The 24055-nt window shown below is 41.2% G+C and overlaps 1 protein-coding gene across 1 annotated transcript in view; it reads right to left on the bottom strand.

Moving 5' to 3' along the window:
* ADAMTS2 (ADAM metallopeptidase with thrombospondin type 1 motif 2) overlaps nucleotides 1-24055 on the bottom strand; it is a 172227-nt gene that overhangs the window by 86770 nt on the left and 61402 nt on the right. Inside the window, exon 3 of the mRNA XM_027682751.1 lies at nucleotides 22497-22656. Within this exon, the coding sequence (XP_027538552.1) occupies nucleotides 22497-22656 (160 nt within the window). The remainder of the gene's footprint in view (nucleotides 1-22496; nucleotides 22657-24055) is intronic.

The raw sequence follows: 24055 nt of genomic DNA, 5'->3' as shown, positions 1-24055 counted from the left end.
CAACTTTTTAACTCAGAAAATGAGATGGGGGATTTACCTTTATTCCTTTCAGGAGAATAGTATTTTCTGCTTGAGTTCTCTGTCTTTTCACTAATATTCCATCAACAGCCTTTGCTCAGTAGTTCCAGGAAACTGGCCTTTGAGTTGAAATCCTGCACAAACCTCACACACTAGTGAGAAACCCTTTACATATTTCCATGTTTGCGTATTTGTTGCACAACTCATTCTTAAGAACCATCCACCCAGTACACCCAGTAGGAAGGTCAAGTCGGTTCTGTACAATTCAGGAAACTTAGCTTTCATGAGCTCCTTCTGTCCTGGAATCTGTTGCACAAAAGGTCTGTCCTATAAAAAGACTACATGGATATAGTGGAATTTCCCTGGCAAGCCCAGATCCATGGCTGTTGTTATCCTTCCAACACTCCCTACACCTCTCACAAACCTTCCCCTGCAGACAACTCAAACTAGGTCACTATCCATGGAGTGAGTCATCATGCCCAGCTTTAGCATCTGATGCAGCTGGCTGTTCAGGAATCCACTCACCTGAGGTTCTCTAAATAGTCAGCAAGGGAAAAAAAAGGTGTCTCCTGACAGTGATTCAGAAAAAGACATCTACAAAATTATCTGAATCTTTTTCCAGAGGAAAGCAGTGATTGTCACTCAAATTTCTAGAAAGCTATCAGGGCAAAGAGAAAACTCTATGACTAAATATTTTACTGCATATCTTTTGATATTGCCTTTCAAAGAATAACAATTCTTGAAATGAGGAAAATCAGCCAAAGAAGCCCAGGCATTTATTAAATACTACTTATCCATTGCATACATGTAGATTATTTAGGCCTTCCCCAGAAGTCTGGTGCTAGAGAAGATCAATGAGTTCACTGAGCGGTGGATTAACTCCCACTGGAAGTACTTCAGGAATCAATCACTGCCCAAGTATCCATCAGAAAACACTTTGGATCATAGCAGTAGGAAGCAACAATAAGTACAGATTTTCCTTCAGCTCTCTAACACAGAAAAATAGAAATCCCATGTTTAAATAGCATTTTCAAAGCAGCAGTGTCAAAGGTTTTCTCAGCTGCAAATGTTCATTACTGGAAATGCTTTAATTAATTCTTGTGTGACCATAACCCTGGGCCCCAGCACTTATGTATTATGATGCTGATTTCTATGAGATGTTCACATACTTTCCACTGAACCCCTGACCATGCAAACAATAAACGTGTAGAGATGATTCAGAGGAGGGCAGGGAATAATCTTCTGTGGAATTTCTTTTATCACATGTTGCAAAAGATGAGAATTCTGTTGAAAAGTGTCTAAGGAAGGAATACAAAGCAAATTTGCTGGAGAAGCAAACTCCACTCTGTCACATGCACCACAAAGTTTTTCCTTTGCAGGTAGCACTGTACCATCTGTGCTGTAGCCATCTGGCTTGAAACATCAGCCTTGGATTTTAAAAAGTCTCAAATTCTTCAATCTGCAATTGGGCATAACAGTTGCTCAGTGTGTTTTGGCTCTTTAAATCACTTTATAAAAGGTGCCACAAACAGGCCAGCCAGAGAACAGGGAAAGTTTAAGCTCCAATCATTGGTTACTTGGTTCCCTCCTCTATAATATATGGAAAAAACACTCTCTTCTTGCAGAGGGCCATGAAAACAGATGCATTAGTGCTTGTGAAACGTTCAGGGAAAAACCCAGGAGGAAGTTCAATAATCAGAGCTGGGTTCAAAAATGGATCAGCAATGAAGGCACTTTTGGACACCCTGGAGAGCAAACAGAAAACAAACTCCTGCACAGATGCTCCTCTGGAGAGCCTTTTTTACTCTGTCATCAAGTACAACCTGAGCAGCATTGCCAAAAGCCAATCTGCCCGAAGTCTCCAGTGGAACTCAGCCCTGGCAGACGCCTGACACAAAAACCTTCACCCCAAACCAGTAAAGTTTGGCAAAATTTTATCAAAATTGAATCAGAGTTCAATAATGGGAAGCATCATGTAAACTCAATGATAGCTGATACTACCCACTCTGCTTACAACTCTGCCATCTCTCAAGATAAACCACCAGCTGCCCACACAGAGATTCATTGAGGCGTCCGGAGGAAAGGACCGCGCTGCTTCGTTCGGGGGAAAGTGTGAAATTTATCATATGCCTTTTATTTTTTGCTTTCCCTTTTCCCCTTGCTTCAGACTGACAAGTGCAAATTAAAATTTCACACCCAGCCTCATACAGGGAGCATGAAATTCAGATTTGGAGGATTTAAGAAGATTTCTCCAGGATTACACGGGTGGCAGCTGCCCCAGTCAGTGCCACTGGGCCTGTCCCATCCAGCCTGCCCTGCCCTTGGGCAAAAACTTTGTGCAAACATTTAACGAGGAGAAAATGCAGATGTGGCACTAACAAAACTATTGCATGTGCATAATTTAATATTGATAATAATAAAACATATTTATACTGCAAAGTACCCTCAGATCAACTGAACTGGGGCCATAGACACTACATATGAATAGACAACTGGTTCTCAGTGCCAGTTCAATAGAGTCACTTACAGGGTGGTCAAAGATAACCAGATGGTTCCCATATCAAAAAATCTAAAACTTAATACATGATTAGTATTAAACACAGATTTTTGCTGTGCCATTTCTAGAAACAAGAAGGGATTTATTTTTTGACAATTTTTTAGATAATACCTATCCTTAGAAGGATATTGTTATTTCCTTTCTCTGTGGAGCCTCTCTAATTTAACCCACATTTTGGGAACGCCTGAGGACAGCAGAACTATTGCTGAGACTCTGACCTTGATCTCTTGGCCATGGTTGTTCCATGCCAACTTCATGCCTCTGGCATTGCTGATGATGAGCCATGGAATGGAGCGGTAGGAGACAGAAACAAACAATATTTACAAATATTGGTATTGTGAGGTATGAGCATCTTCCACTCCTTTACCAGCCTTCTGCCCTGTTCCCTTGTACTCATAGACGGTTGGACATGCACAGTGAACACCAATTCCATTATTGCCTTTGGTTTCATTCACAATTTGCTTGCACAATTCACTGGTCCTTGAGAAGTCCTCATTGCAACCTGGTGTCATTTCAGTGCCAACAAAGAGCAGCAAGTGAGGGAATAGCTTCATGAGATGCACTTTTACGTGCATACCATAACACTACCAAGTGAGTCCAAGGGAGTCCCTGGGAAAGTTCCCAGTAAGTTCAGACAAGCCGCAGCTTCACTCAGGTTTGACTGTCCCGAATTCTCTAATATCTGTCAGGTAGAAGACTGTATGTGGCGCAGTGGCATTTCTGATTGTCAATTTTTGACTTTCCAATTATTTTGTTAAGCAAAAAAAAGTGATTTCCAAAGCAAATTAATGCTTTGAATTTCACACAGATTCAGTTTAATCCCCATTGCCAAACTGTTACAACATGGCAGTGCTGGATGAATGAAAACATGTAGATGCCAACAAGTGCCACTTGCTTCTGGATTTTTTACTGCCTTGAACTGTGAAGCTCCGTTTTTATAATTTTAAATTCTCACAAGTTCCTAATGACATTTATGGTTTAACTTTTAAGGATTGCAGTGAACTGATGAGCAAACCATTAAAAGAAACAGGTTGGATATATGAGTTAGGAGTTTTCTGGCACCAGTTCCTATGTTTTGGTTAGTATATACCACAGCACAGACATTCAAGGATCTACTTTTCTCTTTGCAGAGAACCACATTTTCCACATTTTTTGAGATGATCTAGCACACAGAAAAGAAAAAGATGGGACTAAACTCAACTCTCAGTTGTGCTGGTACGTATTTAGTGCAATCTCAATGAACTTTGAAGAGCGTCAATGTCTTTGAAGAGTTCTGGACCATCACCAGTGTAATTGAGAGAAGTTATTGACTCTTACAAAAGCATCCATATGACACAGGCCTAAGAATCCAATACTTGCATTATTAGGGGTTTTGTTTGTGATTACATTTGACTAACTCTGAAACCTTTTTTAATTCAAAGTCAGGATGTGATACCATTCCAACACCACACAGCCAAAACACTTCTGGCAAAGCAACCCTTACAGAAAATAACTACACCCACTGTCAGGACAGCACTGAAGGATTAACAGCGAACTCAACATTTGAACATTATTTTATCCCAGTTTTGAATCCATAAAAAACAGTTCTGCTCAGTCAGGATGTTTTAATCACTGAGACTTATTTGGGAATACAAATGTATGAATAAGAGTCATTCCTCCATCCAACACCACCAAACCACAGCAGAACATGAACTCTGCTCAAGGACACACATTTACTCAGCTGATGACTCTGCTGCCAAGCTGCCTACCCATTGCTATGTTTTCCTTTTTTAAGGGTGTGGAAATCTTCGTTCATTTAAAGTCATCCTCCTGGTTTATTGTCCTAGATCACTTACCTTCTGGGTGATAATTATCAGTATAAGCACCGGTGTGGGTACTGGGATAAAGGTGCCTTATCCCAAGCAGAATTTGTCTTCCCACAGAACTATGTTACACAACAACACCAGCTAGGTTGCGTCATTTTAACTTCAGGAGGTTACATTAGTACGATTTCTGTATTTACATAAAGATGAAGCAAAAAAATAATCATCTACAGGAACTAAAAAGTACATCTTGATTGAAAGATGGCTGAGACAACCTGATAACAGCTTATGTGTCTACAAAACACTGGCACATGGAAGGGAAGGAACTTTTTTTAAGAAGAAAGTGGGGGAGGGTTAGCTACAAAGGATAGATTGTGAAAAATTATTAAACTTAGGCTCAAGAAAACATTTTTAAGCAGTGAGATCATTTAGACTACAATGTAGGCTCCAAGTGCAAATTGTTCAATATCTTTCTCTGGAATTCTGTTTAATAAGTTTGAACAATGCACAGGAGGGAGTGGTGGTAGAGGGGGCTCAGGGCGCAGCAAAGGACCAAGGAGATGATTTCCATAGTAGAGGATAATGATACTGATGTACAATTGACTGCAAAGATCTGGAATATTTGACTTTTAAATTGCAAAGAACGATAAACAACTCACATTCTAACCATATTTCTAAGGTTTTGCTTGCACTGAGAAATCATCCATCAGATGGTGCACAGAGCGGCGCAAGGCAGAGAGACATTTGTGAGGAGAGAGGAATTGCCTGTAAGCCTTGCAGAGCCTGAGCTTGGGTCCCTCTGCAGGGAATCCTGCATTTCTCTGGGTTACACAGAAATTAAGCACGTTTCCTGCCCATTTGGTCAGAAGGAGTGAATATGCAGAATGGGAAGTAACAGCCTCTTAAGACAAGTAAAAATCGAGAATACCACAGTCAAGAAACAGATTGGAAATATCAAGACAAACAGGATTTTCATTTTAATACAGCAAACTGTTATCAAACACTCAAAGCTAAGACAAAAATACAGCCAACACCAATTAATAGCAAGGAAAATGGCTTACACCAAATGGTCTGACTAAATGCTCCTTCATCTATGTAGAGAAAGGTTGTTATATTTGAGTCTGACTGAGCAAGACCTTAAAGCCTTGGTGATAAATCATTTGCACCAAATTTTCAACTTTACTTTTTAATTTGTTTCCTTCAGCTAATTATACATTACTTGGAAAATTCAAACTACATTTCAATCCTGCTTTGATAAGAAAGGCTATAGAATCAAAGCAGGCTCTGATTTTGGCCAAAAATTTTCTGTATTTTTCCAGAGGAGAAAAAAAAAAACAAAACCAGAAAGAGAAAAAAATAAGATATACCTTTGTGGGTGGCCTCCTGCAAAACTGGCAGAAGAAACCCACTGCTTTCCAGTTTCACTTCTATATTCAGACATGTTTGCATAACTTTTGCATTTGGAAAGGATCTTTCATATTTCAGAGGAAGATGGTTCTAGTAAGAAAAAAAAATTCTTTACCAATAACAAGTTCCTTTTGTATTCTTCATTCTAAGTTTTGCAAAGAAAGCTTCTTGTTCAACAACACAATCCAAAACCCACTGAAACTTGATTCTTATCAAACACAATCCTAACAAAGCCTTTGTGAACAGTAAATCCTTGAGACAAAGGTTTTGATATTAGTTTGTTCATCCAGGTTTCCTCCTTGTTCTGCTCTTTATCTTCCCAGAAATTTTGCCCAGGTGGGATTAGAGAGCACCAGCTGTTTGTCTCACATTTCTAGATGTCCAGATGTCTGACCAAGCTACTGGTGTTTTGAACTACTCCTCCATGGTCATGAGGTAACCAGATCCAGAAGCACAGTAAATCTACCGCAGCTGCAACATACTGGAACAAGTGAGCCACACACGTACTCAGTAAATTTGGGATGTCCTTCAGTGCTGCCTCACGTGCCTAGAGCATGCTCTGAAATCCCCTGAGCACACACAGCAAGCAGGATGCAACTGGTATGTACTGGGTTTACTGGGTGGACCGGTGCTGAGGGACACACACACTAAGTCCCACTAAGTCCCCTCTTGCATATTAAATCCCACACAACTTGGATACTGCAGATTCACTCTGGTCAAGGTATACATGGGTCCCTGCTTGAAAACTCCTGGACAGAGTGACGCTCCACAGGGCCTGACAGGTTTGTTCAAGTCCTATTAAAAATCCATCAAAAAATCAGGTGACACTGAAATTTTTCATGCAACTCGATCATTTAGCCATAAGGGTATAGACTTCTTGCAAGATACAGCTAAATCAGCAAAGAACAGCACTTCAGATTGGAAAGCAGATTGGAAGAATCGAGTATCTTGACACTGCCTAATTAAGCTATGCTGCTTTTCTCACCAGGACTGCCAGCAGAAGGCAAAACATATTGCAAACATACAGTTCTCTCTACAACCAGACACTAAATGGCACTCCTTTCTCACTTCCTCACTCCACTACGTGCCGTTCCACCTTGCCCACCAACCATCCTGGCAGGGAACTATCACACTGAGTGTGCACCAGAGCTGCTCTTCCTCAGGGATGAGGTGAGTGGTGCTGCTGTCCTCACCCAGCCTGTCCAGGAGCCAAGAGAGCCCCTCAGCCATCAGGGACAGGGCACATGTCTATACCCTCAGCACGAGAGTTGTCTCCTTGCAAAGGGCAAGAGCACGGAGCAACGGGAGCACCTGCAGCAGTGGCGTGTGTCCTTTTCCTCTGCAAAAGGAGAGCAGTTCCCAGCTGGATTTGCACAGCAGCCTCCTCTTCCAGCCCAAGCTCAGCACTTCCAAGGGAAGGAAATTCACCCTGAGCTCTTGGCAGTGTTTCTGAAATATCCTGTTAATCACTTTGTGGTTTTTTTAAGAGCAAAACGTGAAATGAAATGAAGTCCGAGGGCTTACACTGACTTTGTCATTAAGGTGACTGTGAGGGGAGAAACAAGAGGAGGGTGGCTAATGGGAATACAGAGGTCAGGCCAGGAGCTTCAAAGTCTGTAGATGCCTTATTGATTCTCCCTTCAGATCCTGAAACCAATAAATTTGTCTTCTCAAGATCCTTTCTATAGAGGCTGAAGACAATAATTTTCCTGGGTATCTAAAGAACTTGAAACTTGTTTTGAAAAACTTGAACTATTTACCTTTATTGTAAAGAAAGTGAGAAAGGTATTTGCACATTTCAATGACTTCTGGAAGAATGGGGAGAGACCAATTCTGCAGGATGTTTTTGGTGTTAGTGCCCAGGGAAGTGTGCTTCTTTCATTTTAAGCTATATCAGAATTGAGAGGTCCTTTGCTTGGATGTAATGGATATTTTAGAATTTGGGGAGCAAGGATAGCTTTTGGTATACAGTGGTTAAAATACTGACAGGACATGATGGGTTCCTTGGAAAATGTTGATGAGAAGCCTGAAAGACACTAAGATATCTGGGAAAGATGAAAATCACCAAGACAACATCTGAAAACCTAAATTAAACAAATTAACTGTTAGGGAAAAAAAAAAAAAAGAAAAAGAAAAGAAGTGGCTCAGCTGGACAAGACAAAAAGAGAGGAACTGGAAAGACAAACCAGTAACAACAAAGCTGAGGGGTCAAAATTTTAGACATCTTGCAGGTACACTGTAGTATATTTTGGTGAACTTAAGAAACATACAGAAGCACAGCCCAATGTGAAATCAGTCAAGAAATTTTCTGAAAATTGGAGCAGAGGGATGAAAAGAAGATACTGCTACATGAACACAAAGCAGTGATTTTTGGAAAGTACTATGGGAAAGGAGGGCACTATATATTTCCTGCAAATTGGATTAAAAAGAAAGTATGAATGGAACAATGAGATTGAGCACAGTGAAGTGCATATCCCAAAAAAGAGCTGTACAAAGAATATGCAGAAAATTGTTTAATCAGAGAGCACCAGGAGGAACAGAGGCACAATTATTACTGACAGAGCTTAACAAAATTACATCCCAGCTCTGAATGCATCTAACAAACACTGGAGGAAGGCATACCTGACCAGGTGATAGAAAAAAGACAGTGCTCATTAAAATAAAAAGGAACAGCATCAAAATCCCAAGACATATAACTTAGTCACTTATAATCTGGAAACTTCTTAACAGATTCATTAATGACAAATTGGTTGAACTGGTCGAAACTAACGATGTGTTTCTTGACATGAGGAAGGGTGTCGACACAGCATAAGTGGGGAGGAAAAAAAAAATCATCTCATGGTGACCGAGCTGCTGAAAGCAGGAAAAGACTCTGCCTGAATTCTCAGCAAATTAGGAGAATGTGTATGACATTGTCATAAGTCTGTGCCCTAAGTGGTGAAAGCACATCTGCTGCAACCGGAAAGTAACACATCAAAGCATACAACCTCTGCAAACAGTACAGTGGGAAAACAGGGGAAAATAAATATACTTTCCAAGGGGCTCTGATAATTTTTCATGAACAATGAAAGATGTTGCTGTCTCTCAACAGACATAACAGGAGCGTTAGAGAGTGAGCACCTGTGTAGCACAGCTTCATTAGGAATGCCTGGGTCCGTTCCATCATTCCCATAGATACACTCCATCATTAGGAATACAGAGCTCATATTGTCAATGCTCAATTCTTAAGGTAACTTCAAGTTACAGATTAGCTTCAATGTGTTTAAATGATTTTAAAGTAAATCATGAAACCAAAAGGTACAAAACTAATCAAAACAGAAGCAGACAAAGACACTTTGCAATTCAGGCAAATTCAGACATCCAGTTTCCCACAGCCTTGCACTGGGTCTGCCCCCACTAAACTCACTGGGAACTTTTCCATTAAAATCAGTGTGAACGGGATCAAGTGCATGGCTTGGCTGAACCTTATACACTTGCCAACCAGTAATTTATTATTACAAAGGCAGTTCCCAGAAAATTCATTCCTATAAGGTCTGTGAGAATTAGCTATCACATAGCACGCGTTGCCTACGGGGATTTTGAAAGAGACACTGTAATTTATTTGGTGGGAGTACAGTTCCATCTCACATTGCAAAGACTCCAAGCTCTCCTTTAAAAAAATTTTAAAAAATGAAAAGAAATAATCTTAAGGAAGAAATGTGGCCTCTTAGTTAAGGGATTCTTTCTCCCAGAGATTCTTGGAAATGCCCCCGCCATCACTTCAGAGACAATCAGGCTTTCCAGTTGTCTGACCTGAGGCCCATAAGGACTGTAAATCCTACCAGTGCAATCAATCTGATCTGCTGCAAATCTTCAGAGCTCAGACAAACCAGTTTCACTGCAAGGAACACTCTGCCCTTTGCCAGTGCTTTTCATGAGGGTCTCAGTAACACAAAAGAACATTTAATTCCCTTCAAGACATCTGATAAGAGGGTCAGGCAATATTATGGACCAGTAAACACCTCCACAGAGATCTAAGGCTTAGCTAATTCAGGCCATATTCCACCACCATTACCAATGACCAGCATAAGAGCAGCGTGAAGGCAGCCACATCAGGCTCTCCCAAAGTCTGTTAGCACCTCTAATACAAGCATAATAAGAGTTGCTACAACATTTTTACAATCATCCCACCTCTCTCCCACATCCAGCCACAAACACAAACCAGACCTACAGCCAAAAAAATGGCAGAAATTAACCCCTTGGGGCTGGCACTTGATGTTACCACCAACAGAGTCTTAAACAAAATCCCCACTTAACTTTTAAGTCCAGGTTTTATTCCAAAGCCTGTGTTTTCTCATCTGCATTTTGTTGCTGTTACCTGTACATTTTGCAGTAGACTGACAGATTTTACCAGTCTTTCAAAAATATTCTTCTTCAGTAATATATGACCTGTGGGTCAATATCTGAAATGCTACAATGGGTTGCCATGGAAATGTCAATACCGTCCGTTTCTCTGCACACATTTAATTGGGATATCCTAGAAAAATACCTGGATATTTAGAAATTATATTCCAGTCATCTTACAGTGACTCAAAATCAGATTTTCTCCCTTTGTTATGTTTTATTCCACTGGAGATAGAGCAGCATTTTCATGCTGCCTAGGACATTTAATACCCTTAGCTAGAGCCTTTGGGCTGCCTTTCTGTAACCATTTCAGAGTTTAACAAGTCTCCAGAGGCTCTATTTTAAGAGGAACAAAGCAAAAATTACTTCAGCTTGCAAGCAGAATATGAAGTTAACATGTATGATTTTCAGCCTGCTCTTTAGTCAACACTTTCTGAAGAGGGACTGGGAAAAGGCTACATTGAACTGACAGAAGTAATGGCCAGTGAGCCTGTGAACAGAGATTCAAGCTCAGATTTAATATATGGCTTTAGACAACTCATCATTTCAACATCAGGTTCCTGAAAGTTTTGATTTCCCAACCTCCATGAAATCCATTTTTTGATGTATTGAAAAAAAAGTCTGCTTTAAAAGCCACCCTAAAAATAGATTCAAACCCCAAATATCTAGGGTTTGGCATACCCAGTTTCAATGCGACTAAATGTGTACGAGAACTCTGTAAAATCAGATCCAAACTTCTGCCCTACTCCACAGGGAAAAAGGCATACACAACTGCAATGTGTTCATTACTATATATAACAGTGTCTCTAAAAGAGGAAAACCCTAGATAGAAAGAAATGCAGTAGGATGAATGAACTCTGAACACTATGATACAGTGAAGCTCAATTAGACAAACAGAATTGCTGCCCACTCAGCAACAACAAAACACAGCTCATAAGATGTAATTCTCAGTGCCTGCTAATTTCATGTATTTTAATAGCCAGGCAAGGGCAGTTTCTCATGTCACTATTTAGTTACTGTTGCTGCCAGTCACACCAGATGCTTTCCCATGAAATGACCTGGGTTTGCTGATCTGTGGAAAAATGATGTTTCCAGAATGTCATGACTTCCCGCATCCAAAGACCCATTCAAAACACCATGTCAAAAAAAAAAAAAGAGACCAAACAGAGAAAATAAAGCAGCAGTTCATATTCATTTAAAAAATAAAAAAATCCTTTCAGCAGCAAGGTAAACTTTCCCTGCTGACTTTCCTGCTAAGTTTGCAAGGTGGTTTTTGAAGGAGGCACAGGGATGGGTGTTTTGGAGGCAGCTGCTTCAGGCAGAAAACGTTTTTCAGTGTCTCTTACCATTCACAGTCAGCAAGTACCTTCAACAACTGCAATATGCCTCCACATGTACCACAGGAAAAAGGATCTCCCTGACAGGCAAACAGACATGGTCACAAAGTGCACAGATACTTGACAGGACTACAAGTTTAAAAAATTCCCACAGGTGGCTGTTCATAGAAACCACTATTAGGCTTGTCTTTTCAGGTTACTTTTAGAACTGAGCATGTCTTATGTGCAACTCAGTCTTTGGATAAAAGAATCCTTCCTCAAGGAGGGATTTATTCTGTAAATAATCACTCCAATGTTTACAAAGCTGTGATTGTTGAAGCAATGTTAAAATATTATGGTTACCAGCAAAAAAAAATAATCCATGTCTCTTAAAATTGACACTCTGTAGTGACCAAACCTTGCAAAATGGAGCAAAGCCCAGGGAAATGAATTTGTTTCCAAGGACAACTGTCTGAAGCCCAGCAGTGCTAAAGAAAATGATCCTCAGCACCGTGAGGCTCCTGCAGCATGAGGCGCCAAGGACGCTGCTCCCAGCTCCTCCCTTACACCTGGACCTTCAGGATTTCTGGACACCTCTCCTCAAAGGGCTGCTGAGGAACCTTCCCTAAAGAACTACCTACCTGTGGAACTGCCAGCTCTGCAGTGGAAATAAAAGCAATCCCTAACCCCCTCATCATCCAGATTGTGATTAATAATTTTCCTCCTTGAAAGCAGCACACATTGACAGGCAGCCGAGCTGTGCCAGATGGTCCGAGCACACACAGAGAGCTGGAACAAGCAAGCAACTGCACAAAAACTCAGAGATAAAAGGAAGAGCAAAGATTCATCTCAGGCTTTTAATCAAAGAACCTGCTGAAAAATGAAGTGTTAGGTGTTTAACCCATTAACAGGCACCGCAGTTCCATGAGATGTGCAACCACATTAGGCAGAAAATGAATGTTGGTCTACAAAACCTTTGCAGGGGGATGGGGCAGGTAGACAACAGAACCAGGTGCCACTCTCTGGGGGTCTCTTTTGAGACATACAGCCAGCAGAGCACAGGGTCTCCATGAGCACTGAGGAAAGTAATGTAGTGATTCAGTTGCCTGCCTTGGTGTTGTTGGACCATCCAACAGTTTCCAACTGGTGACTGCATCCCTTCCAGCAATGTGGCTCAGACAGCAACAGCTGGCAGGAGACTGTGTGGCCTGTGAGAAGGAGGACTGGTCTCTCATTAGCACAGTGTTAGATTGGTTTAAACCAATTACCAAACCATGCCCTTGGTCTTATTAGAATAGCAAAGTTTCAGTAAGAGAGTATCAGGATGCAGGTCTGTGCAGGCAGTGCTGTGAGGATCAAACTAGGCAAGAGCATCATCCACACCTGGGATGTGATGGAAGTCAGTGAAGCAGCTTGTGGCTACTGCTCACGTGTGGGTCCTTAACAGGAATGGTTCAAAACCAAGAAGGCACCTCTGTATCAACAAATTAACTGTTGTTTGGCTTGAAAGTACATCATGATCCAAGACAATCCTGCTGACAGAACATTTTTAATCTAATATGTGAATGTTAGGTAAAATGACTCCTGAGGTTTATATTCAAAGGAGCAAAGACAATTAAATTCAAACTACTACCAGCTAGTGTGCACATGGGACTTCATGCTCTACACAGTTTGGGACAAAATATTTTGAAAAATAATTATAAATCATTTTTAAAGTGATCATTTAAAAAAAATCAGAATTCATGCTCACAGTTTGCAGTAACAGTTTCTGCTACTGCCTTACCCCACTTATCCCACTGTTTCAAAATAGTGTCTCTGCTCTACAGAAAAGCACAAATTTCCAAGAAGAAATTCACTTGCTACTGTTACCAAACTGCAGATTGAAAGCAACTGAAATCAGAAATATTACTGTTTTTTTCCTGGGCTAAAACCCTCTTACCTTTCAGAATTTCAGGGAGGCACAGGGGAAAGGAGCCTTGCACTAGCTGAAATGAAAGTTAACACTGCTGTTGCTCGCTTTTCCCAGAGAAAGTTATTTTTACCTGAAAAGTCCAGGCAGCCCCAAGCAAGAGTTACAAAATAGCTGCAGAAAGTTATTACCCAACACAGGCTGCAGCTATAAACCAAGGCTGTACAGACCAGGCACCTAATTCATACCAACCACCGGGTTACTACAGGTGTACTACCCAGCCTCCCACAGAGCAGAACACATGCCTTGCTAAAGCATAAGTATCAAAGAGCCATGAGCTTCCCTGCTCATCCCTGCACCTGCACGCACCAGGGGCAGAATCCAGCCCCAAGAGCTGCATCCTCCTCTCCCTCTTGTCTTCAAAAGGCAGAAGTGCTCTCTTTCCTCTCCCTCTGCCAGTTCACCCAGTAGTAGTACTGGTGAGCAGCAGGGTCTGCAGTGCTAAGCTCCTCCAGCACTGTGGGACCTGTGATTGCAAAGATGAAGGGAGGCAGGACAAACAGCCCTGGCTACACTGGGAGATGATTTTAGGGAACTGGGAAGAACTTTTAAAGGGAACAGTCCATAATGCAGTGATTAAATATATTACATGATGCACAACTTACCATATACACAGCCAGCTAAAGAAACAGCCCTTTTTAGCTCAGGCAGTGGCTTGAAGGAGCCTGGTGAGAACTGTCTATGCAGCACCAGCTCTGAGGCACTGAAAGACTCTCCTTTAAACCAGCATTGAGCTCACAGGCAACAGAGCATGTGCTTGTAGGGATGTGTTTGGTGTATGGTGGTGACCCTGAACTAAATGAGTGCACAGAAACACCAAGCAATTTGTTTCTCATTCTCCAGCTGGGTCTCACAGCACCATAAATGCAGAGACTCTTCCAGTCCCACTTCTGCAAGCATTGAGACACCAGCACACAGCACTGTTTCCCTGGCTGGCCCATGAGGAGCACATTTCACACAGCTGAGAACAGTCAGAACCAGATGGAATACATTTTTAATCCTTGGACCTCTTCACAGGGCCTCACATGTGGCACTTCTGTTGCAAGAAGGGTAGATGTTTGAAGGATATCCATCTCCCTTGCAGCTCTGGGCTTGCTCATTGCTTTCATTTGATGATGCCTGGATATTACGGCCTGATCAAATCACTGTATCATCATTATCAAGGACAGCAGGCAAAATTTATGCCGCTTTTAGTCAGAAAACATTTTAAACTGAAAACGTTTATTGGCATTTTCTACCAGAGCTTATTTCAGTGATGCCTACCAGATGCTGTTTTGTGTATTGTTATTAAACACAGGGTTTGAATCCCATGGTATGAAACAGCAAACACTACACGCTACCCATATTTTTGAATTCTCAGTTTCAGAATCCATTTCCTAAACAGAGATATGGGTTCCAGAATACTTTCAGTTAGTCGAGGCAGAATATTAAGGTCTTTCTGTGAACAAGTTTCTCCCTCTTTGAGCCTGGCAGGACCTACTGGATCCTTGCCACGCTCTGTTTTTCTCAGCAGGTTGGACAACACGAGCACAGCTTGTAAATAAACAAACCCCAACAGGATGACACTTCACGGAAAAACACAGCAGTAAATGTGAAATTGCAGAAACCATGTGGGTGTGCACATACATTTTCATAAGCAAAACCTCCTCACACGCCTGTGGGCGGCCGCACACCCTCACATAGGCGAGCTGGGGCTCTGGGGGCCAGGTCTGACTTACCAACTGCTGCTCCCATGAACTCTGCTCTTACACTGGGCTATTACCAGCAAGAAACAGGATCAGCTTTCAGTGAAAACGAGGTTTGTGTTACTCCTGTCCAAAAGGCAAATATTTTGTTCTCTCTTTCCTCCCAGGAGGCTGAGAGGCTAAATTCATTAAGGGCTGTGAGATCAATGGATATTAGAAGGAGGAATTAAAATGAACTTCAATGAAATCTGTTGAAAAGTTTTTGTCTCTATAAATGTATCTATAAGCAAACAAGTGTTGACTAAATGTAAACAGAACGGAGTGATTAATCAACCTCAGTTTCACACACCCACAGTGCTGAATTAATTGATAGAAGGATGTGAAAAGTAAAATGAGTGCTTTTCCTAGACTTTCATCAGAACTTCTCACAAAAGCTTTGCAGGAGTATTTGCAGGAGAACTGGAAACTGTTGTTTTATAGACCAATATCAGCTTTATTATAATTTTGTTACATTTACTGATATTTGATAATATTCAACTCCAGGTTGTAAGCTGTTCACAAGTCATCACTTTGGAGAGCCTTACAGAGTTTGAATTTAGCAGAGAAACTAAAATGAACCCGTCAGTTGAGAATTAATTTTATTTTTACATTAGCTAACAATACATGCAAATCTGTGATATTTAAATAAGCACAAATAATTAAGTCGTTCACCTGTAATTGATGCATATCTGAATGGAAGCAACTTGCTCTGGTAACCTGCCTCATGACCAAAAGAGAAACCAGACAGAATAAAAAACACTTAGCCTAAGGTACATATCTGAATCCCACTGAAATCAGTTTGACTGAAGTACCTGCTCAAAGCTAAGCCTGCACTGAAATGTTCCCTTTGAGTCTACGTGGATCCCAAACTGCCTAATGAGAAAGGCAGGGACAAATACAGAAACTGAAACTGAGCTTCTTCACATACTATTATTATGTTCCTGTATTCCAGGAACATAGTAATAGTTTAGCAACATTTTATTACAGTTTGATGGGGTGTGTGGGATAGGGAGATGACAGTTCAGTGCCAGGAACCCGAAACAGAGTGGGCCATGTGGCAGTTCTCCACTCCAGCTCCATGACACCCCACCAACTTTTACCTCTGTACAAGAGGATTTACGTTCCTTGTGAAACAAAACTGTGCTGCAGCAACTACAGATTTGATATCACGAAGAAATAATAATGAGAAAGTATTTGATGAATGTTCAATCATTCTGGAAGCAAATTAGAGCCCCTGGAAAAAGATGTTTAATTAAAAGAAAAATGAAGATGAAACATACTTCCCAAAGCACTCCAAAATTCAAAAAAGCCCACTGTACAAGTAACCCACACACCTTTACTGTGGTCCCAGTATGTATATGCATTACCACACATCTGCAGTTACATGAGCACTTCCCCTTCAAAAAAATTTAGCAACATTACTAGTATTAAAAAGAAAAAAAAAATCAATTATTTTCATAGTAATTTTATTTCCAGGCAAAAGAAAACTGTCCCAGAAGCACTGGAAGGGTTGATTTTTTACCTGACACCATTCTGTGGCCCAGCTAAGGCCACCCACTAAGGAGGTCCATGGCAGAAAACTCCATCAGCTCTGGAGAAAGAGAGGCTATTCCTTGCATTTCCCATCGAGCACAAGTAAGAGCATTGTTCATTAGCCTTCACCTAATCATCCCAGATGATTTATTGCACCGCTATAAAAGCAGAAACCTTTAGATTCATCATAAAGTTTCTTACTGAAATTGCTGTAAGGATCTTATTTGCCTGTGCTAGCAAAGAACTGCTCCATCAGCTGCAGTGAAGATGGTTGGGAAGGGTGACATCCCGTGGCCTAATACCACTCCCTGGAGATTTCTCTTCTCATGAGTGCATGCCCTTGCTTCTTATTAAAAGCTGATTTGCAACTGAATTCTCAATCTTCCTTTTCCCAGAAAATCCCCAGAAAATGAATCTGCAATGTGGAATTCAGAGAAAACCCAAGACAGGAGAGAAAGACAGATGTATTTATCATGCACAGATGATGTAGGAAGGAGACAAAAAATATTGTCATCAGAGTCTTACTGACTGCAAAATAAGGGAGCAGTAATTAATCAGCAAGAGTGCAGGCTGAGAGGAAATATTGATTGGATTTGGAGAAACTTCAGTTTCCTGAAGGAACTGTTCCCCTGCAAAGGTAACCAGGAAAGTTTCTGTAAATTAGAATGGCAACCAGCCAGGCAGCAGCCAATCTGAGTGTCGTTTCAGGCAATCCAGAAAAAAATACACCAGATGCACGTTGGTTTCTAAAAAGTAATTTAAATACATTAGTAAATCAATGGCATTGACAGTTTGATGGACTATGATGGAGGAGTCTTCCTCTGAAATATCATCTCCAAAACCTGCAAAGCTCTGGCAAGTGAGTTGTTACAACTTTATCATATTTTTAACTTTCATCTTTTCAAAAAACTTAGAGGGTTGGGTTGTTTTGGCTTAAATTTGCTTGGATTTCTCTCCTGCTGAAGTGGCCCTAATCCCTCAGGACTCCTGAATGTCCCAGTAGGATGAGAAGGAGAGACTTTTACCCTTTTGCTTCGTGGAGGGGCAGGAGATGCCAATGACAGGTCTGAGGACCAGCTCTGCCCCAATGAGGTTCGGGTGTCTGTCAGAAAGGAGTTGGCCACCACTGCTGAGTAGAAGCAGCAACTTCTTTCTGTCCTTTTACCTGACTGGTATATTCTTATAGCCAGGGGGATGTTAGCACCCTCAACATCAAAAAAGGAAACAGTAGTAGAATTTAAAACAAACAAACAAACAAAAACTTAAAATGGGGGGGTTTGCCCAAAAAAGTGCATCACAGGGTCACATAAAACGATAGCATCATCCAGCACCAAGCCAATTCCCCTCTGCAGGTCTGACCACCAGCAATGCCAAGTATTGCCACGGGAAGAGGTCACAAGTCTCCAGCAGAGGCTGTGAGTCTGTCTGTCCACCCTGTCAGCCCACAGCCCATTCATGACAGGACTTGTGTCAGATTGTGTTTGGCCATTCCAAGAGATTTAATTGGCACTTGCAGAAACAACAACTTCCTGGTTTAAGCACATTTGGGGAGTTACCTTGCTGTCTTCCTCGGTAATAAACTGTTCTTGGCTAAGGTCATCTTTCATCTGTACAGTAAATAAAACTGTCACTAAAGCTGAGTTTCTGTTTCTCATCAATCAAGCAATACAATAAAACTCAGAGCACCATATTTAAACAATAATTTTGAGAGAAAAGGCCAACCTTAAGGAAGTTTTAGTATAATCATTTCCTCTCAGCTGATCAACATAACAGACACAGTAATTTAGCTGGGGAAATTTGATATTAAAGCTTACAAGCCTGATAATCAGGTTGTCTTTAGAGACAAAAAAATCAAACTGGCTTTCCAGACCTCATCATAACTGTCAATTAAATACTTACCATCTCTTCACTTAACATCCGAAGAACATTTAAGAAAAAAAACCAACCTACTCTAGCTCATCTATTTAATTCCAGTTCTATCGTGCAGCTAGTTTTACTGCTATCAAGCAACATTTTTCATGTTTGTAAGAAGGAATTCAACTGGAAATATTAAAATATTTTCAACATGCTGCTGATTTTTATCTAGAGGAAGATAAATTATTATATGCATGCAAGCAGTAAGAGCAGTCGCCAGAAAAAGTAGGATTTATTCTCGCCATACCTGCAATACATCAGCCACTACATGAAAATATTTCTCTTTCTGAAACAATTAGCCTAATTTGTAGTGACCTCACACAGACCTGCACAATATTACTCTGCTGAAGATTATTACTTGCCTAAAACGTGATGCTTACATTTTTCTAGTACATTGACAAATGGTATTGTTTGAGAAGGGAAGAGGAGGCAGAAATATTACACCCCGTGCTCTGTCATTCTCGCCAACACCAGATAATCCCACACCAGTCAAAACAAGTTATTCAGGCTGCCAAAACAACTATTTACATTTCCCAATATTCTGATAGTGGTTTATGTAAGTGCAGAAGCAAACCTGGCACAGTCTGAAATCAGACCAGAGCTCTGCTGCTCCTTTCACGGCAGATCCTTCCCAGGACATTCCTCTGCTCAAAACCCAGCACGTCAGCAGAGCCTTCACAAAACTAGATGCATGCCTTGATCTCACCAGGGCTTAGGAGGTCGTGGGGTTTGTTTGTTTATATTTTTTAAACAGATGGAATAAAATCTCAATTTCTTTTGCTATAATATTAAAATACAGATAGCAGCGTATGGAAAATGCTAGAATAACCCTGCTGTCAAGGTTCACCTCACCCTATCTGTTGACGTAATTAGAATTTACTTCCATGGTGTGGAAAATGAAATTTTTTTGAAAAAAAAAGTTTTGTGTTTTTTTTTTTGGTGAATCTACACTCACAACCAGTCAATGGATCTTCCATTAGTCCTGGTTGTCTTCTGGGAAGTTCAGTTGTTCATCGGCTTCAGGAGCCTCTCTCCTGCTGTCCTGCAGCTCCATGTTGGAGCTCTCTGCCTGGCAGCTGTGGGAGATGCATGTTGAGTTGAGTAGCAAGTTCTTCAGCCACCTACTCAACAAAAAAACTGCATTTTGTAGTAAACCCCAAAGCATTGTGTTGTGTGAGGTCCAGCGTGGCCACTGCCCACTGCAGACCCAAGTTCTTGAAATGACAACTGACCCACCCAACTCCAAGTTCATGGAGCTTTCCATTCCTTCCCCTCCTGTTTCACTGGGGAGAGAACATCTTGTCCTATTTCTTGTGAAAATAGTGCCAGAGATAGGAATATTTATAAGGAATTTGTATCTATCTATCCAAAGTGAAACATTCAAAAATCATGACTCACAATCCCCTCCCAAATCATGGGATTAAATTAACATATCATGGGACTTTGAAAGATGCTGTCTTAAAAAGTATGGAATACATAAACTTTGTGTTACTCATTACCTTAAAATATTTACACAGCCAGAAACTAAAGATTTTTTTCAACAGTTAAAAGAACCAGAAGCTTACCTAGGAAAAAAAAAAATCATCACATATTCATAAGATTCCTGGAGGCTGGACCTTTAAAAATAGTCCAAGTGTTACAATTCATCACATGTAAATTTATGGGATTTGGCAACAATGCAGTTGTCTCCAGGGATGTTGGAAGAGGGGGAGTGCTCTTGGTTAACCTCCTTTTTTTTTTTTTAATAGATACAGCATGCTGAAAGTGCCCTACTAAGTATTTCCTAAATCAGCCCATCGATCAATTTAGAGCACTATGGAAACACACAGCACAGCGCCCTTCTCAACACCCAGTCACTAAATGTTTTGATGTTTGTTAAACCAAAACTCAATGCATTCTGTAAAGAGACAAACTGGGAAATAAAATTACAATTTCTGAAAGCACATCCTTTCCGTGCCCGTTGCCTGGAGCAAATCAGAGGTGGGAAGCCAGGTTTAATAAAAAGTAGAGAACAGACCATTTTGGAGTGCCTGTTCACTTTCTTTGTTAAAGGCAAAGACAATTTCATGGAAAAAAATCCCCTTTGCACTGCAGTAGATTATTTCCAAAATGAAAACTAATCTGTAATTAAGTTTACAATCAAAAGATGGTGGAGTGGAAGGGAAGACTACTTTAGATTACTAAATATTTCTTTACTTTAAAATGTGAACTATCACAACTATTCCTACCTATCCCCAACACCTGCTGATCCAGACAAGGTCACTGCTACGTCTCAGCCAGGCCTGCATGAGTTCAGCCTCGCTGTTCAGCTCCCCAGTGCTGGCTGATGGCTTTGATTACTTTGTGCCTTTGTACCAGAGCCTGCAAACTCCAGCCCTCATGTAGGTGAGGTGACAGACACGGAAGTCTGGTGGCATCAGACACGGTGTGTGGCTTTGCTGCCAGGCACGGTGGGCAGTGCCACCTTTAGCTCCTCGAGAAGCCACACAGCACTCGAGAGGGGTGTTTTCAGACACTGCTGTCAGAGCCTCCTCTCGCAGGTACTGCATGCCAATAACTGGAGCTGATCTACAGTTTACACTTTGCTGTGTACCAGACTCCTACTCCTGAGGAATATTTACCATCCAAAAACAAAAATACTGCCATAAGGTGTGAACGAAATCAAGTCTCTTTTGTTTAGGAGGAAACACAGTGAGTGGCTGATATTTTCCAACATGCAATGTTTTTATAAACGTCTACTAATAGAGCAACTTCCATCCTATCTACCATCCAATCCTTCTGGGATTGTGGCTCTCAGACTCCTGCATTCCCCAGCTCTGCTCCACAGTGAGTACAGAGGCAACCAGAAGAGTCTCCCCACAGCACTGTGTCAGCCACAAAATTACATGGGTTATTTCCAAGGTGGAAAGAAAAGGTTGGTTGAATGCTATTGCTTGCTTTCTTTTTAATCCCTGTTCCCATCTGAACACTGAGAAATTTCTATTGTTCACATGACCCTAATTTCAGTGCTTCACCTCTCTGGCTCTCTGTTCCTTCCTTCCTATACTTGAAAACCTATTATACTGAAATAAGATAATACTAGGGTATGAGTGACAAATAACTCTGCAGTTTGGTACACACATTTGGAACAAAAATGTAGCTATTTTGTTGTTTCCAGTCAAATGACCCAGTTAATTTCAGTGTTAACATCAGCTGTCAAAACATCTACTTAACAGATTTGCATCCCTTATTTATTTAGAAAAAAGGATGCAACATCCAAGCAGTTATCAGACAAACAGAAAACACTGCATAGAATTGGTGCTTATGTTTAATTCCTGCTATTCCGTCACTGTCTATCGCATACTTAATACGTTAAATTCCACACTTGGTAGCACATAAATAAATCAAGACAGTTTGTGTTCATACTGGAGACATCATTATTTCCCTGTTGGGACTAATCCAGCCCAGCAAAGACACTCAGTGAGAAGCCCATGTACCACGTCAGCCTTGGTGTCCTTGTTGCAGCCTTCCAACACAGCCTCTGCCAAGCCAGCAGTGCCACCTGCCCCCAGCACAGGCACCTCTGCACTGCTGTGTCATCCACCACCCCCCTCTTCCACTCTCACCCAGGGACTCAGTGGGACACACAACTTTATGTTGGCTATCTCTGGAGCCAAGGAAACTCTTTAAAGCAAAGTCATTTCCACCATCCTGGAGATGGTTTTGGCTGCTGCAACGTTTGCTTATCCCTGGTAAAATGTTCAACTCCTTCCATACTTTTTCATGCTTGGAGGGAGAAGAACACATTTCATTTTCAAGGACACAAAAGCCAGAGGTAGCAGATCACATTGGCTACGTGCCTTCAGCAGCACTTTGTACATCAGCCTGCCTTACCTTTATGCAGGGTATCCATGCTCTCAATAGGAAGCTGCTTCTTGGCAGCTGCTCTGCGATAGACCACGTGTGTTCTGCCTCCTCCCTCCTCCTCCTCCCGGGCCCCCTTCTCCAGAGGTTCAATGAAGAACTCGTCCTTGTCCGTGCGGATCATGCCAGCCTGTAGGGACAGGGCAGAGATGGAACACTTGGCATTACTGCACATACAGCAGACGTTGTGAGTAAACAGTTACAATATGCTTAAGCACACTTTAGTGCTCCCTGGAGAGCAATTAGGATGCAGAAAGGAAACCAGGTGAATTCTTTATTAGAGCAAAACGAAGCATCACTTCCCCAGCTTGACAAGAAAGGACAAAAGGTACAACCCTGAGCCTAAAGGACTTCTCCTTGAGCCACATGAGCGAAGTATAGGTCTAAGAATCTGTCTAGGAAATACCCTCTCCATTAAAAAACAGCTAAAATGCAAGTTATGATAACCTTAGCTATCCATCAAGCCCAGACTGCCCCAGTGTTTACTATTTCTGCTAAATAAAGGATCAGTTCATGCCATAAACTGGTCCTGATGTGCAGTACTAGTCAAAAAATGTAGAGTCAGCCTTTCTGTTCAGGAGCAGGATGGAAAAATACTACATCTTACTTGCAAGCAGATAAGCTTTGTGATTGTTCCCTCCTTGACACAAAGGGTTCAGTCAACAAAGTAATCTTTCAAGAATTAGCCACAACTAGTTTTAAAGAAGTGTCAGTAGTGCATTGTTAAAAAATAAATCTTATGCAGACTGGACCAGATACCTTGGTATGAAAAAAGAAATTTGCACTTCTACAGAGCAGCTCTGAGGAATATCATCCAAGCAATTTTCACTATGTTCAGGAGAAACTCTCATAAAGACTGAAAACTTTAAAAAGAAAAAGACTTTTCATCGTCTTTATGCAGGTGAAGTAACTTGGGCACCGGGATGATTTGGGTTTGTCTCCTCTTGCAGTCCTGCCCTACTGCAGAAGGTCAGAGCAGCCAAGAGCTGCTTGCAGAGATGGTTGGCTTGAATCAATTTTTCTGCATATATTTGAACATTTGTGTTTGAGAACTCAAACTAATGAACTTTTAGCTTGTAGACAGAAAGTCTTGCTATTGACATGAATGAAATTGTTCAGATGATTATTGAGAGAAGCTCCAGATCCAACCTTCAGAAGCTCCTTCATCACGCTCTTTCCCTCTCTGCCCACTGATGATCCTGAAGTCATTGGAGTTCCAAGCTGGACACAGGAGAACATCTCAACACTGTGACACATTTCACCTTGCTATCTGAGCTTCTGGGAGCCTAAACTCCCTGTTTGCTGAAGGCCTATCTCAAGCTTCAGGAGAACCAGTTTTGGCTCCTTTGAACCCAGAATCCTCACTTGAAACAAGTATCATCTAAACACTCTTATCATAACCCTGCACTAAAGTTCTCCTACAACATATATTTTTCTTCTACAAGCAGCAAACTACATTCCTACTGCTATAAATACAGTATGTTCACTAGTTCCCTCCTTGGAAAAATGTCAGGTTCATTTGTCATGTC

The sequence above is a fragment of the Neopelma chrysocephalum genome, unplaced genomic scaffold, assembly GCF_003984885.1.
Source record: "Neopelma chrysocephalum unplaced genomic scaffold, ASM398488v2 Primary Assembly neopelma1_63, whole genome shotgun sequence".
Taxonomy (NCBI): Eukaryota; Metazoa; Chordata; class Aves; order Passeriformes; family Pipridae; genus Neopelma; species Neopelma chrysocephalum.
This window is presented reverse-complemented; position numbering and strand designations above follow the sequence as displayed.